Raw genomic sequence first — 15235 nt, forward strand, 5'->3', positions numbered from 1 at the left:
TATAGGACTACACCTTCACAAAGTTACCATGAAAAGGTGGTACCTAAATATTTTTTAGACCACGAGAATAACTTTTACAGCTAGAAAGTATAGAAATATCACGAGCACACGGCCAACAAGATTACTGATAAAATACCAAGAATTGTTTTCACGAAGCATTTTCAAAATAACACGTCACATATTTAAACTTTTTTTTGCTTGTCGTTCCCATTTTTGTATTTTGTTTTGCATTTTTTGTCACTTTGTGAATTTCAAGAATTTCAAATCATTTTAGGCTAGCGTTGGATTTTAGGTAGTTTTTCCTGATCAGTAAACACTTTTTTTAAGAACAATGCTGAACCTGAAATTACTCAATTTCAAGCAGTTTAAGGGTTAAAGTAGTAAAATTGGGTACAAAGCCTAAATTACCTCAATTACACCCTATTAATAAGAACAAAATAAGAACGATTTGAGGCTCAAAGTGCCAAAAAAATAAGAACAGCCGAGCCTCAGCAAAATTTTACTGGTTCTTATAAAAAAAAGTGAACTAAGGATGCAAGTGAATCAATTGGCTCAGAATGAATCCAAAATCTACAGCCGTAGAAGATAAACATTTTTAAGAAGGACATCCAAAAATTTTGAACCTTTGCATATTTTTAACTTTTTGAGCTTTAAGCTAAAAAAAGCAATTTCTTACAGTATGTGGCCCCCAAAACGGCGATCAAATTTAAAATTTCTCTCAAAGCTAGAGGAAAAGAGGTTTTACAAAAATTTTTCTTGCATGCAAAACTTTAACATCTCTACTTTATTTCCCGACAGCTCTTTTTCAAAATTTTCAATTTCAACAATATTTTTCAATAGCTTAAAGATAGGTAGCTTTTTTCTAATGGCCCCCAAAACGGAGGTTTGCAATTTTAGCGATTTCTCGAGATATCTTTAAGGTATTAATACAAAATTTTGACCATAGTTTTGAAATGTGATTTAGAGGGTTTTGGGCATAAATTTGTTTGATAAAATTTTTACAGTATACCCCTGGTTGTCAAAATGCAGGTTTGGGGCCCCCAAAACGGAGGTGTAGTTAAAATCAACTTATTAAGCCCATTGGTAATAATAAAAACTATGAACATATTTGTGTTTACCCTTAAATTTACGACCCGATAGATGTAAAATTTATGATTTTTATGAAATATTTCAAGATTTTCGATATTGCAAAGTCCAAACTGAAAATTTAGAAATTTTCAAAATGACAATTTAGATTTAACAACGTCTTAATCAAGTTTCTGAAAATCAATGTCTTTTGAAAATAGTTCCATTCATGTATGGAAAAAGCTGTGAAAATTTGAGAAGAAAAGCTTAACTGAAACTGAAAATATTAAGCTTTAAAGGTATTTTTCTCCTATATTTTGCAGAAAAATGACAGAATTTGCCATTTTTGCTGATTCAGCGAAAATTTTTGTATATAATGTTAATTTTTTGTTATAAGCTATTAACTCAACCTGATAGGAATTGAATTCAGAGATTTTTTGCTGTTTCTCATATTTAGAATTTTCGGTTTTATCAATGCTGATTTTAGGGTCCCAAAATACTGGTTGACTTTTAAGATGCTATATCTTTTACCCATCCTCTAAAGTCACAGATGTATCTGCATTTTCTGAACGGCATTAGGTGTAGAAAGTTTCCTATACCCCATTTTCATAACTTATTTTCAATATCCAAGGAGCTAGAGTGAGTTATATGCAATTTTTATCTAATTTTGGTGTTAAAATATCTCCTTCATACGCAAATATGTTATTTTGAATCTGTCTCAAACCATAAAAAACATGCTCATTTTCTAGTATAACCATCATTCTTTCTAAATAAACAAAAATCGTTTAATTCTGATAAATCTACAAGTCAGAATCCTCCTTTTAATGACAACCTCCGTTTTGGGGGCCGTCTCCGTTTTGGGGGCCATATACTGTAGTATTTTTGTGCAATTTTCTAAGAAACTGGGTGTTCTAGAGTTCAGAAAGCCTAAAAATATTTTTAACTTGATTTTAATTTTTGGCCATCGAAGCCTTGTGTTTATGTTCTTATATGGTTTCTTCTTCTAAAAAAAACGTGTATTTCTAAGACATCTAAATCTACACTGAAAAAATATGTAATTTGTGCTTATCAGTTTTGTTAAAAAAAAGCCACAGAAATGTCGAGAAGATGTTATTTTAAGAATTGATCTGTTTACAGGTCGTTTCGATTAGAACTTAGCAATGATAACATGACGTCGTCGATGCGAGTGACGCGTTCGCCAAATGTTAGAAATTCCATGGAAACTAATTTGTTTCATCATTTAAAAAGACCAGACCAGTATATTATCACTGTTAACCAACATGTCTTTTTCTGTTACAGTATAAGGAAAAATCTCAATGTTTGTCATAAAATTCCGAGGTAAAAAAGAGGGCTAGACTCTCCTCACGGCTCCCCCGTCCCCATTCTGTTCTATGCAGTCCAAAAACAGCTAAACGCAACCTCTACAAACCCCATACCTTAATAAAAATTTCATGATCTGAAACCTCCCCAATTAACTTTCAATTTTAGAACAAGAAAATTTAATGTACCCTTAAACTGCCTGCAGTATTTCACGATCAAATTAATTATCTTTACTCTTTAACTCTAACGTCAGGACTTTATTAATAAAGATTGAGACGAAATTTTAATTCACTGTTTTTAGATCGTTGCCATGACTATATACAAATATCGGTCTAAAGCAATGAGAAAACTCTTCAAATTTGAGTTATAAACAAAATACTTAAGTTCACTAATGTCCGAAAAGCGGGTGCAACATTTTCCGAGGGGGGGGGGGAGATTCTCAAATCAGAACAGAGACAAAAATCATCAATCGAGCCAAAAGGCATTTACAGTTGCTATGAAACTATAAAACGCAGAAACTTATACCACATATGTCTCTCTGCCTCCCTATCTACTTGTATGTCCGAGATTTACAAGGAGATGAGTGTGAAGTCAATATTGATGTAATTTAAAAGTAATTAACAAACCTCGTCAAGTCTTCCAGCTTCGTCCAAGTCTTTCAATTCAGGTAATTTACTGTATCGCCGATCATATAAGCATCTAAAATGAAGAATGCATCATCATGAATAAACCAATCAATTTTTGTCCCCCGAAAGTACTCCCTGAACTGTTTATGAGTGAATACTGCTTCAAATTTAAGCGGCTCCACTTTGAAAGTGATAGGGTTATGATATACTGACTAAGGAGGCGCAACTGGTTGGATAAATTTCTTCGAATTTATACCCTTCAAGGTCACCTAAAATAGGTACGTTTTACGTTATTTAACAGTGTGGTAGTATCTAGGCAACTGCTAAGATTCGTTTTAAGACTCAACGAAAACTTCTACATACATTCTCAAATCAAATTTCAAAGAAATGAAAAAAAAAATTGCTTCAAAAAAATTGAAGAACATATTTGAACAAGATTTTTCTGTGAACTTAAAAGAAATTTAAAAAACAAATAGTTATAAGGCACCGTGTTAGTAAGATCTTAACAAATATTAACACATATAAAAAATTACGAAAATTATATCACTTTAAAAAAAATTCAAAATCAAAAAATGTTAAACATTGTCAATATCATGAACTGAGTGAAAATTGAAATCCGGTGAAAATAATATCACAACATTAAATTATCATAAAAAATCGTAGCCCATGTCTCTGATCAAAATTTTATGGATTATTTTATGTGAAGAATATTAAGAATAAAAACGAAGAGGAGAAATTTAAAGAGAAGGAGCCCCCGTCTTTTTTTAAAGTACTGGAAAAGATCTGTAAAATAATTATTGCTCATCGCGAAAAAATTTTTTTCAAAAATTTTCATTTTTATTAAGAAGAAAAAGAAGAATAAAGATTTTCGTTGAAGAATATAAAACGCAAAAAAAAACAAAAGGCGACATGTAAAATATAAACGTTTATAAGAACAATTAGATCTAAGAAGATGGCTCAATATGCAATGATAAAATAATTTGAAAGAGGCGTTAACTTGACTTAAATATCGATCGAATTGGGACGAATTCATGATCATATCAATCAATAAATTTCATTTCATTTCACATTTGTCTTAAAGCTGACTTAAGTTTGAAAAACGTCGCAGGTTTAAAGTTCTTATTAAAAACTCGAATGGTTTTATGATTTATCTTTAAACGCGAATAATATAAAAAGTTTAGATTACAAATAAAATATTTTGAAGATAAGGATGAAAAAAGGGAAAAAATAATGAAAAAACTCCAGACCGTGATATCTTATTATAGTGAATTTTTATGATAACGTCACAATAAAGGTTTACACCTCCCCGTTTTTCGAATCTTGAAGTTCATTTTGTAAGAATGTGTAAAAACCAAAAAAGATTGGGTGTCTTAAACTTACAAAACTAGAGATCAATTCCATTCGATTCGAATCGAATGATCTCGAGAGAATCAGTAACCTGTCACTATATGCTGTGTGTCAGGTTTTGGAATGACTCAAATTGATATAAAAAATAATTAGCGTCTAAAAAAGGACGAACGGAGGAAAAGCCATAGGCTATTTAGCTCAATTTTCCTAATAAAAAAGTTCGTCTAGTGCTATAATGATATCTATTATTCACAAATCGTTGGGGGACCTTTGGATCCCTTTTTTAAAGGCACGTTTGAACTACGGAAGAAGGTTCGGCGGGTAAAAAAGAAGCCAAAAGAATAAGACTTACAAAGAAACCACTCTCTTCTAAATTTAACAGTATGAGTAATGAAAGTGTCTGGAGTAGTTAATAATAGCCAGATAAAACATTAGAATTTCTCGATTTCTCAAACAATTCCAAGTCAGGAAGCGTTGGAACATCTAAGGAGGATATACATCCTGTATACTGTCCGGCAAACAAGGTCTCTAATCCCGTAAATTATACACGTTTTTTTATAAGGAACACGCTTATAAGGAACTCGAGGCTGAAAATGGTTCAAAAAATAAGGAATTGTTAAGGAACTGCTCAGGCAGAGAATAAGTGGATTTGAAAATAATCTACCTTATTGGGACTAATTTGACCAAATTTTGATCTTTCAAGGGGCAAAAAGTTCAAAATTTCCTATGCAGTAAGGAACTTGATAAGGAACTTTGAGACTGAAATTCTCTGTAAAAATAAGGAACTCCAGGCTCAGAGCAAAGTTAAGGTTCCTTATAAAAAAAAAGACGTGTATTGAGAAACGATAACTTTAGAATGATGTTAACTCTTTTCGCAAACATTAACAAACACCCAATCAACGAGGTCCAAGTTCAAGGGAATCCCAACAAATTCGTTTTACAAGACTTTTAACTTATTTACAGTATATCGCAACCATTATGAAACAGAAAATGTTGATCGAATCGACACAACAAAGAAACATAATAGAAAATATGAGAAATTAAGCATAAAAAGCACTTGAGAAATGACACATAGGAAAATGTATGGAATTTTCAACTGGAGGGGGAATGGCGAAACATATGAAGTATACAGAAACAGATTAATTTCATATCGATCAAATCACGAATGAAGACTAGAAAGCAAGTAGATCCACGTGCTTAATGGTGTTGCTTTTTTGATAGATAGGTTATTCAACTCATATCACTTCTCTTTAATCAGATTAACATTCTAACACTAGATTAAATGTCAACCACTTCATAAGCCTTTTCAAGATTTTGTGAGTACAAGTTAAATGTCTTCCGGAATGCTAATGAGATACACCCCTGTCCCAGTTATCTAACAAATCAACCAATTGGACTGATTGAAATCCATGAAATTTCCCAATAAATCTTCTAAATGACGAAGAGGGCACGGCTAGGTCTAGGAAACCAAACTTTTCCCCAAGGTTTAGCTTTTATAGCAATCTATCATTCAGCCGTAACCAATCAGGGGTATTTGAAGGCTTTGAAAATACACGCTTTTTATAAGAACAAACTATATAAGAACATAAGGCTTCAATGGCCAAAATGATAAGAACAAGTTAAGAACATTTTAAGGCTTTGCAGACTCTGAAATACCCAATTTCTTAGGAAAATGGACAAAAATACTCAAAAAATGGTAAAATAAGAACTTTTTTAGGCTTAAAACTCAAAAAGTTAAGAACATCCAAAAGCTTCAACAATTTTGGATGTTCTTATAAAAGAAAACGTGTAAAAGTGTCGGTCAGATGTTAATCTTCGTTAGCTAAAGACCAAGTAGAAAGTCAAAAAGGATAATCATAGGATTATAGTGTGCGGAAGAAGATCATCATCATTAAGCGAGGAACCAACCTGTGTATTTGGCGATCGAGTCCTACAAAATCTTCTTGTGAACGTTTCACAACCCAAGATTTATCTTTACTTGATACTTCGACCTGCAGAAGAAAAGAAAGTTTTGGTAAATATTTTGATCATATTAAATCGTACATTTTCAACAGTGATTACAACTTTCGAAATGATTTTTTTTCTACTCTCTGAAACCTAAATGTAATTTTTGATTGATAATGTATCAGATTTTTGACGTGATCTTTTTTGCAGACAGAAAACATTCGACTTTGATTTTGAAAATTGGATCATAATCATCAGAAAAGGTTTTACATTACTATTTTACTCAGCCCTTGTTTTTTACACCGATTGTCACTAAATTAGACAGGTGGATGTATGGAAATCAACCAGTTAGCTTTAAGAAGGGGTTCGTCTTATAATCTATCACCCTACATGTTAAACCTATGTAAAATAATATGGGGTCCGATTTTCATCGAATATAAGGGTGCGTTTCAAATAGTAATGCGTCATCTATAGGAGTTTCTTGTTGCCGGGGACTTTGAATTTTATCGAATAAGGGAGCCTATTGAATAGTAGAACGTCGAATTAGAGAATGTCAGCTGTATTACAGAACGTCGAGCAGTTCCTTTTTTACACTAAAAGCAATCATCACCCTCATATTTTGAGATCGGAAAAAGGTCTTGGTAGCAATATCGCAACTCGCCAATGAAGTTTAATCAGCCAAAGTAATTTTGAAATGAACACAGAACAACTTTCTTTATTAATAGATCATTGCCATTTCGAATAATGACTAAATATATGAAATTTTAGATCATTTTCCAAAACTAAAAGTATGACGTCATTGCGTTTTGGGGTCGTTTTTAACGATGTTTTAATTAGATTTAATGTAATCAGCGGCGGTGTACTTTATGAAGAAACCATTTACGCGTTCTATGGCTTCGGTACTGCTTTATTTCAAAATGTTAATCATATGTGAACTAAATTAATTAAATGAACCGCAAAATATACCATCAAAACATATACAGTTGACGCTCTCTAATTCAACGTTCTACTATTATATTCGATACGCTCCATTATTCTATATATTTTAAGCCACCATCAACAACGTTCTACAATTCGATACGCTTCATTATTCTATAATATTTTACGCCATCATAAACGACGCTTTTTAATTCAATACGCTCCTTTATTCTATACTTCTTTAAGCCACCGTCATTAAGGGACTCTCAAAAATGACTCTCTACCATTCGATACACTCCCTTATTCGATGAAAATCTAATTCCCCTTGAAAATCGAATTAGAGAGCGTCAACTATATGTGTAATTCAACGTAATTTCCCTTTAAGAAAACTATTTTAAAAGCTTTTGAGAGCTGTGTATAAATATCAAAAATTGTTATTTGCGTCGCGAATCAGGATTTATGGCATGATTTAATCTTCCAAACAAGATGAAATTTTTCGCAATCCCCTAATTTTTGGCTATTGCTGATGCTAAAATTACTTTACACGCTTTTTTTTTATAAGAATGGTGTAAATCCATTTCATCGTGGATATTCTTAACTTTTTTGGGAAAATCATCCTAAACAGTTCTTACAGCATTCTTAAATAGTACAAGTCTCAAGCATAAAATGACATTTTTGTGAAAGGAGTGAGCCTTACTTATTACTTGGGGGTAATTGACAATTTATAATTGAAAATGCTCGAAAAATGGCATTCTTAGCTTGAGTAGCAAAATTCCATGATGGTGATATTCTTAACATTATTCTTAATTTTTTGGCCATTTTCAACATGAACATTCTTATAAAGTGTATTCTTATTAAAAAAACTTTCTCTCAAAATGGCACAAATTCATGTCACAGTCATGTCTCCCTAGTTTGACGTTATCTGAAAATCTTCTCGCCATAATGCACAATTTTGAGAAATCACGTAAGATTTTAGGCGCGTAAATGATCTGTAAGAACGTCGTCAACCGCACGTAAGTCCTACAAAAGCGGCGTAAAACGCGCGTAAATGATCTACAAAAACGCCGCCAAACAGGCGAAAAAAAGTGTATTCTTTTAGACTTACCGTTAGTGCTTGTGTTGGGTCGAAAGAATTGATTTCATCTTTCTCAACAGGAGATAAAGCGATCTATAAAAAAAAAGAATCTTGTGAATGAAAGCATCTGAAAGGAAAAGTAGAGTTCTAATACTACCACTATCTAAGGAGATTCACCACACTGCACTTTCAAGTTTCATTGGCTAATTATTATGTTGGGCTCCAATACTTTTTATACTTCTCTCGCTAAGATAGAAAAACCTGCTCGGAGCTAGCGTAGAACGAATATTACTAAAAACTATGTAAAATCGAACTTCCACAAAATACAAGAGTACTGCTAAGACTACACTATTGACTTTTAGAAATGAAACGAAATTGCAAACTGGAAATTGAGCGTCCCGGGGAAACAACATGGCAACAGTATACCTGAGAAATCAATCTATTTATAAACAAATCTCTTTTGTCAATGTATAGAAATTGATCAAAATGCATCGATTTCTGTCAAATCTATAATCCTATTCTACTTTCATGACATAACTTTAAAAAGTATGATGTGAAAGCTAATGTCGGGTCATTTTATAATGCACTGCGAGAGACTGACTCTGTGCTTTCTGTAAATGGACAATCAACTTTCCCCTGTTAACTGGTGAAAAGGTTCAAATCAAAGTCTAGATAACGTTCATAAAAAAGACGTCGTGTACCAACAGGGTATACAACAGAGTAGTACGTAAAGGGAGGCAAACGAGACAACACTGACCTATATATAACCTTGGAGACACCTTAAACTTTTTGACCACAGATATCTGACGAGAAGTAGATCCAAAGTTCTAATGCGAGGTACCCCTTTTTCTTTGATTATAACGATCCAAGATGGTAAGCGTAACTTTTTTATAAAGGTCAGTGCGTGAACAGACATAAAACATCCAGCAACCACCCAAAACAATTCGATCTATTTCAAATAATAGAAGCACTGACTATCTATTAGGAACTATATTGGTAATCAAGACTATAGTATATACTTTATCTTTCATTGCACTAGCACCATAATGTCCAGTAGGATTCTTAGCATATTCCAAGAAAGATTTGCGATACATCCGGTCCATTTCTTCGTTAATGAAAAGTTCATTGTTGGTAGAGTTGGCTGTAGTGGTCAACTGTTGAGGTGGTGGTGGTTGTGGCTGTAGTAATGTCATTGTCATAATTGCCAAAGGTTGAAAACTTTTGTCAAAGTTATTAAGATAATGTTATAAATTCTTTTTGTATTTTTTTAGTTTTCGTGTTCCTGTTGCATTTTCGTGTATGTCGTGTTGATGTTGTTTATTTTGAATGTCTCGTCTAAAAGTTTCTGTTTTATTTTCGATTTGTTTTGTTTATCACTGCGTAGGTTGAAGAATCAGGTTTAAAAAAATATTGTATAGCATAAATAAAGTAAATAAAGACCGTTTTACTTAAGTGAAGAGGATCGGTTAGGTATTAATAATTAGACCTTCCACTTAAGGACAAACGGTCATGGAATGCATTACCCAACAATGTATCTGTGAGTACGTCAATGGTTTAAGATAATTTAGGTCATTGTCTGACCCTGTCTCATAACCCCAGTGGAGCTCTTTTTCTTAGTAGGGATAAAAATTCCTATTGAAATCCCAATGGAGAAAGTCAATCGTTCCAAGGATAAAAAATCCAGTGGGGAATAACACTCCAAAACCAGAGTGCTATTTTTAAACAATGAATGTGGATGAGTCGATTTCCCAGTTGGGCTGAAATTCCAGGATATTTTCCCACCGGGGACAAAATTTCTTGCCAAATTTCCCAGTGGAGCTACTCTTCATAATCGAGTGTCGAAAAGATCCTTATAAAAGAAAGACAAGTTATAGCAAGATTTAGAAACAAATAACGAACACAACATCCAAATAAACAAGCAACATGCTGAATGAACCTACCTGTTGTTCAAAATTAGATAAAAGTAGGCGTTCTACATTTTACTATCGGTATTGAGCAAACACAATAAGTTTTAGAACAATGCAAAAACGTCTGATTTATTTTCTTTTATCATTGTGTAACTTGGTCGTCTTTTTTGAAAATTTTATGACGAAAAAAAATTTTCCGAGAAAAATTACTTCAGCCACATTTTAAGGTACCTTGCACTCTATCTTTCTGACAAAAATCAGGAAAAACTAATGAAGCAATTTTACACCAAGTCCAAAAAACCTTATTTTTAGGTAGTTTTTGGCCCAAATTTACCCCAAATTTTTTTTCAAAATCGGGCTCCGTCACTTTTTACGCATTACTATTTTGTATCGTTGTGCAAAAAATGAAAACAAAAAATAAGCCGATCCCGAGAAAAGCTGCTAACAGGAAAATGGTAAAACAGAATTTCCCCCAAAAAAGAAAATTCGTATTTTACGACGAAAAAAAATTTTCCGAGAAAAATTACTTCAGCCACATTTTAGGGTGCCTTGCACTCCATCTTTCTGCCAAAAATCAGGAAAAACTAATGAAGCAATTTTCCACCAAGTCCAAAAAACCTTATTTTTAGGTAGTTTTTGGCCCAAATTTGCGAAAATCCGTATTTGACGACGAAAAAAAATTTTCCGAGAATAATTACTTCAGCCACATTTCAGGGTACCTTGCACTCTATCTTTCTGCCAAAAATCAGGAAAAACTAATGAAGCAATTTTGCACAAAGTCCAAAAAACTTTTTTTTTAGGTAGTTTTTGGCCCAAATTTGCCGCCAAAATTTTTTTTTCAAAAATCGTGCTCCGTCACTTTTTAGGCATTGCTATTTTGTATCATTGTGCAAAAAATTAAAAAAAACTAATGAGCCAATCCCGAGAAAAGCTGCTAACAGGAAAATGGTAAAAGGGAATTTCCCCAAAAAAACGAAAATCCGTATTTTACGACGAAAAAAAAATTTTCCGAGAAAAATTACTTCAGCCACATTTTAGGGTACCTTGCACTCTATCTTTCTGCCAAAAATCAGGAAAAACTAATGAAGCAATTTTGCACCAAGTCCAAAAAACCTTTTTTTTAGGTAGTTTTTGGCCCAAATTTGCGAAAATCCGTATTTGACGACGAAAAAAAATTTTCCGAGAAAAATTACTTCAGCCACATTTTAGGGTACCTTGCACTCTATCTTTCTGCCAAAAATCAGGAAAAACTAATGAAGCAATTTTGCACAAAGTCCAAAAAACCTTATTTTTAGGTAGTTTTTGGCCCAAATTTGCCCCCCAAAAATTTTTTTCAAAAATCGGGCTCCGTCACTTTTCAGGCATTGCCATTTTGAATCATTGTGCAAAAAATTAAAAAAAACTAATGAGCCAATCCCGAGAAAAGCTTGTAACAGACGAACGGACAACGGTCAAATTAAAGGACCTCCCGGTAGGTCCAAAAAGGTAATCAAAAATTGTTTATAATTTGAACGCTACATAAACCAATAAACAAGAAAATTGATCAGGCTCAACCTTTAATCACAAGAAAGTTCACATCACATATTTATCTTTACATATTTATCTTTACTAAGATGTTACCGTCATGTTATGTCATGTTCTATCCTGTAGCCTCTCTCCCTCTTTGCACACGTAATATAGCACTATCCAAAAGGTATTTCTATGTTATCATTTCTATGCGTCGAAAGAATTTTGATAAATCTCTCCCCACTTAAGAGCATATAATATGAAAACAAGCACTCTAAAGCAACCATATAAAGAGCAACAAATATTTATTCCAAGTCCAATATTCTCGAATTTTGACGGTACTGCTGACTCTAAGAATGACAGTATAAAACTGAAAAGAAAGCACAATTGAAACATTTCCAACCGGAACACAGCACAACAAAATTAAAAATTAAAAACTTTCTTTTTTTATCCCCAAAAAATAACGTCAACCAAATTTGACACAAGTGCCAGAAACCCCAATTGCAAAAACACAAAATAAACAAATCAACCTCCCTTCCAAAATTTTTTATACATCATGGTTGCATTTGTAGTTGTTCAATCATTAGAACAACTATAACGGTTGGTACCAAGTAACAAAATATAGGGTCACAAGTCACTTACCGTGATGTCGGGTAACTTGCATCAGTGGAGGGAAACTTGCATAGCCCTCAAATGAATGACCAGTCTGGTCATTAAAATACAAAGTAAAATTAAAACAAAAATGGTACTAGAGTAGAGCTGCGAGCGGAGCTACATAGTTAATTTATTTTGAAATTTTGTCGATTTGATTGGTCAGTCATTTGATGGCTATGCAAGTTTCCCTCCGCTGATGCAAGTAACTCGACTTTACGATATTAGAAAATGAGAGACAATCCGTTGACAATTTCACATTCACTACAGTGCAACGAACCATGCCATCATAAAAATGAAATGATGATGATGATGATGATGAGTAGAGAGAGAGAAAGGAGATAATAAGCAGTTTATGGTATCTCTTAATGACCCTCAACTTTTGATAGTCGAATAACCATGATTAAATATTTCATACATAGATAGATCGACGTCACTACTCCTTTACTTTGTAAGAACACCCAAAAATTATTGAGCCTAAAAGTGTTCTTAAATTTAAATGTTCTTATTTTCACCGTTTTGTGAGTATTATTGCGCAATTTCTTAAAAAACTGGGTATTTTAGAGTTCCATAAAGCCTGAAAATGTTCTTAAGCTGTTCTTAATAATTTGGTCGATGCCTTATGTTATGTTTTTATGTTCTGTTTCTTGTTAAAAAAAAGTGAAGTACTTTTCCGCATGGTTAATGTACACGTTTGATCCTCCTACAGAATTCTTTTATGTTTAGTTTATGAACACGAGTTGACCTTGGGCGAAAATTAAAAAATGTAGTGTTTCCGGAAACCGGCCGGGTGAAAAAATTTCTTTTTCTGACCCGGCCACAGACTCGTTAGTAGTTGATACATTAGTATTCAGGGCTTTCTTCATACTGTTTGTACATAAAAGTTATCTTTAAAGTTCTATTTCAACAGGGCTTGATTTCAATGATCTTAAGTTATAAAAAATAGCAAAAAATTATTTTTTTCCGGCCGGCCGGCCGGAAGTAAACACTACATTTTTTTTATTTTTGCCTTGCATACGAATTTACAATCTAACTGTACAGAAAAACAGCCGTTACTACTGTGAGCGCCGAAATATTGACAGTTTTCGGTATTTTAACGTTTTTCAGAATTTAAAGCTCGGGCGAGGATTGCAATTTTAGAATTTTAGTACATCAACTTTGTTTCATTGGATTTTTCGATTTGGGAGGGGTTAAGTTGCTTCCAGGCTACATTTTCAGCTGTATTGGAACATTTTTGAGCTTTTAGATCCTGATATCGTGAGATCCTAAAGTCTTTAGTCTTAAATCATATGTTAAAACTCCAACTTTCCTTTAAAGCACTTGAAAATCACTTGCGTTTTAAAGATTTTGAGGAAATTCCCCTTCTGTGCCAAATATTACGGCGGTGATTGTAGTCTAAGACCTCTTCTTTATTAAACAAAGAGAATCTACACCCATTCGACCCATATCGTGTTAAGAACAAATTATAGAACATAGGGCTTCGATGAACGCAATATTAAGAACAAGTTAAGAACATTCTAAGGCTTTGCTGACTCTAAAATAACCCGATTTCTTAGGAAAATACACACAAATACTCATAAAATGTTGAAAATAAGAACATGTTAAGAATATTTTCAAGTTTAAAACTCAAAAAGCTACGAACATCCGAAGGCTTCGAAACTTTCGGATATTCTTATAAAAAAACCGTGTATTCATTTTATCAAGGATTTTCTCATCTCAAACTCAGTTGAATTTGATGATGTTGCCACATTTAGTATTGCAGAATCGTTTCTCTATTATAAATTGCAATAACGTGTGTATGTTATGACCTCATTTACCAAATATAAACCAATAGATTGTGCGTGTTGAGAATCGAGTGTCGTAAAGTGATATTGCAGTGCAGGAAAAAAATGTTTATAATCAAGTACTATCTTATAAACTTTTTCCCAAAGATTTTGAAACAACCAACCCCAAAAACATCAACTAATTTACGAAATATCGTACAATCCACGTGAAACCAGCCGCTGCTATTACTAACAAATTCTTCTATTTGAAATTGTAATCATCCGATACAAAAGCTTATCTACCTGACACTCGCAACATCCAAGTTTATATAATTCTAATTGGCTCAGCAACGAAATTTATGTCTCATCAGAAAATGACTTTCAACTCCGCAGATATTATGTCAAGTTGACCCAGTCCCCCCTTTAACGTTGAAACCGAAAACCATTGACTGATGGTGTCCTTTGGAATCCGGCGATGAAAAAATTGGTCCTTAATTTCAAAAAGAGGGCGACAAATCTTTTTATGGTTAAACTAAACAGAGAAAACCTGATGAGTATGATTAATGTTTTAAAATCTAAAAATTAACCATTAAGAAATGTCTGAGAAAGGATCAAAGTTGCTTTATCCAAATCCTATAACCTTTAGGACATGATAAAACATGTCTAAGTTTCATCCTCAAATAATGTTTTAGAAAGATTTTAAACAAAATCTTTGAACATTATTGGATTTTTGTGGTTAAAGAGTTTCATTTTAGTTTTGGATTTGACGACAATAAAAATGAGTCATATTTGTCCGAAAATCACACCAAAGTGTCCGAAGTCATGAGCCTCGAAATAGTCAAGATGGTCTCGGTCAAAAAGAAGAATATAATTTTTTAGACCCTGCAAGTTAACAAAGATCAAAAGGACGTTTGTTTGACGTCCACAACATTCCATGTCACCTTATGAATATTGGAGAAATTAATGACCTTGGTTGACAATCTTTCAAAAAAATTGTGATACCCCCCTTTCTCAAAGACCCACTGGGACCCCTTCTCACTGCACTGGAAAAAATTTTGAAAACTATCCACCAATTTTTGTCCCCACTGAAAATAATCAAATAAACCAATCCTC

General features: G+C 33.1%; 2 protein-coding genes across 3 annotated transcripts in view; one reads left to right on the top strand and one right to left on the bottom strand.

Annotated features, from left to right (window-relative positions):
- The window catches only part of LOC136800311 (ras-related protein Rab-6B-like), a 197105-nt gene that overhangs the window by 29302 nt on the left and 152568 nt on the right, over positions 1-15235 (top strand). The window lies entirely within an intron of this gene.
- LOC136800285 (rho GTPase-activating protein 32-like) overlaps positions 1-15235 on the bottom strand; it is a 44818-nt gene that overhangs the window by 9078 nt on the left and 20505 nt on the right. Inside the window, exons 1-4 of one of the 2 annotated variants that reach the window (XM_067056910.1) lie at positions 9315-9673; positions 8326-8388; positions 6267-6349; positions 3012-3084 (exon numbers count right to left, since the gene is read on the bottom strand). In XM_067056910.1, coding sequence (XP_066913011.1) covers positions 3012-3084; positions 6267-6349; positions 8326-8388; positions 9315-9494 — 399 coding nt within the window. In that variant the 5' untranslated portion in view covers positions 9495-9673. Of the gene's footprint in view, positions 1-3011; positions 3085-6266; positions 6350-8325; positions 8389-9314; positions 9674-15235 lie in introns of those variants that run through there. The other variant, XM_067056909.1, reaches the window with a different exon arrangement.

This window comes from Clytia hemisphaerica, unplaced genomic scaffold (assembly GCF_902728285.1).
Source record: "Clytia hemisphaerica strain Z4C2 unplaced genomic scaffold, Clytia hemisphaerica genome assembly, whole genome shotgun sequence".
Taxonomy (NCBI): domain Eukaryota; kingdom Metazoa; phylum Cnidaria; class Hydrozoa; order Leptothecata; family Clytiidae; genus Clytia; species Clytia hemisphaerica.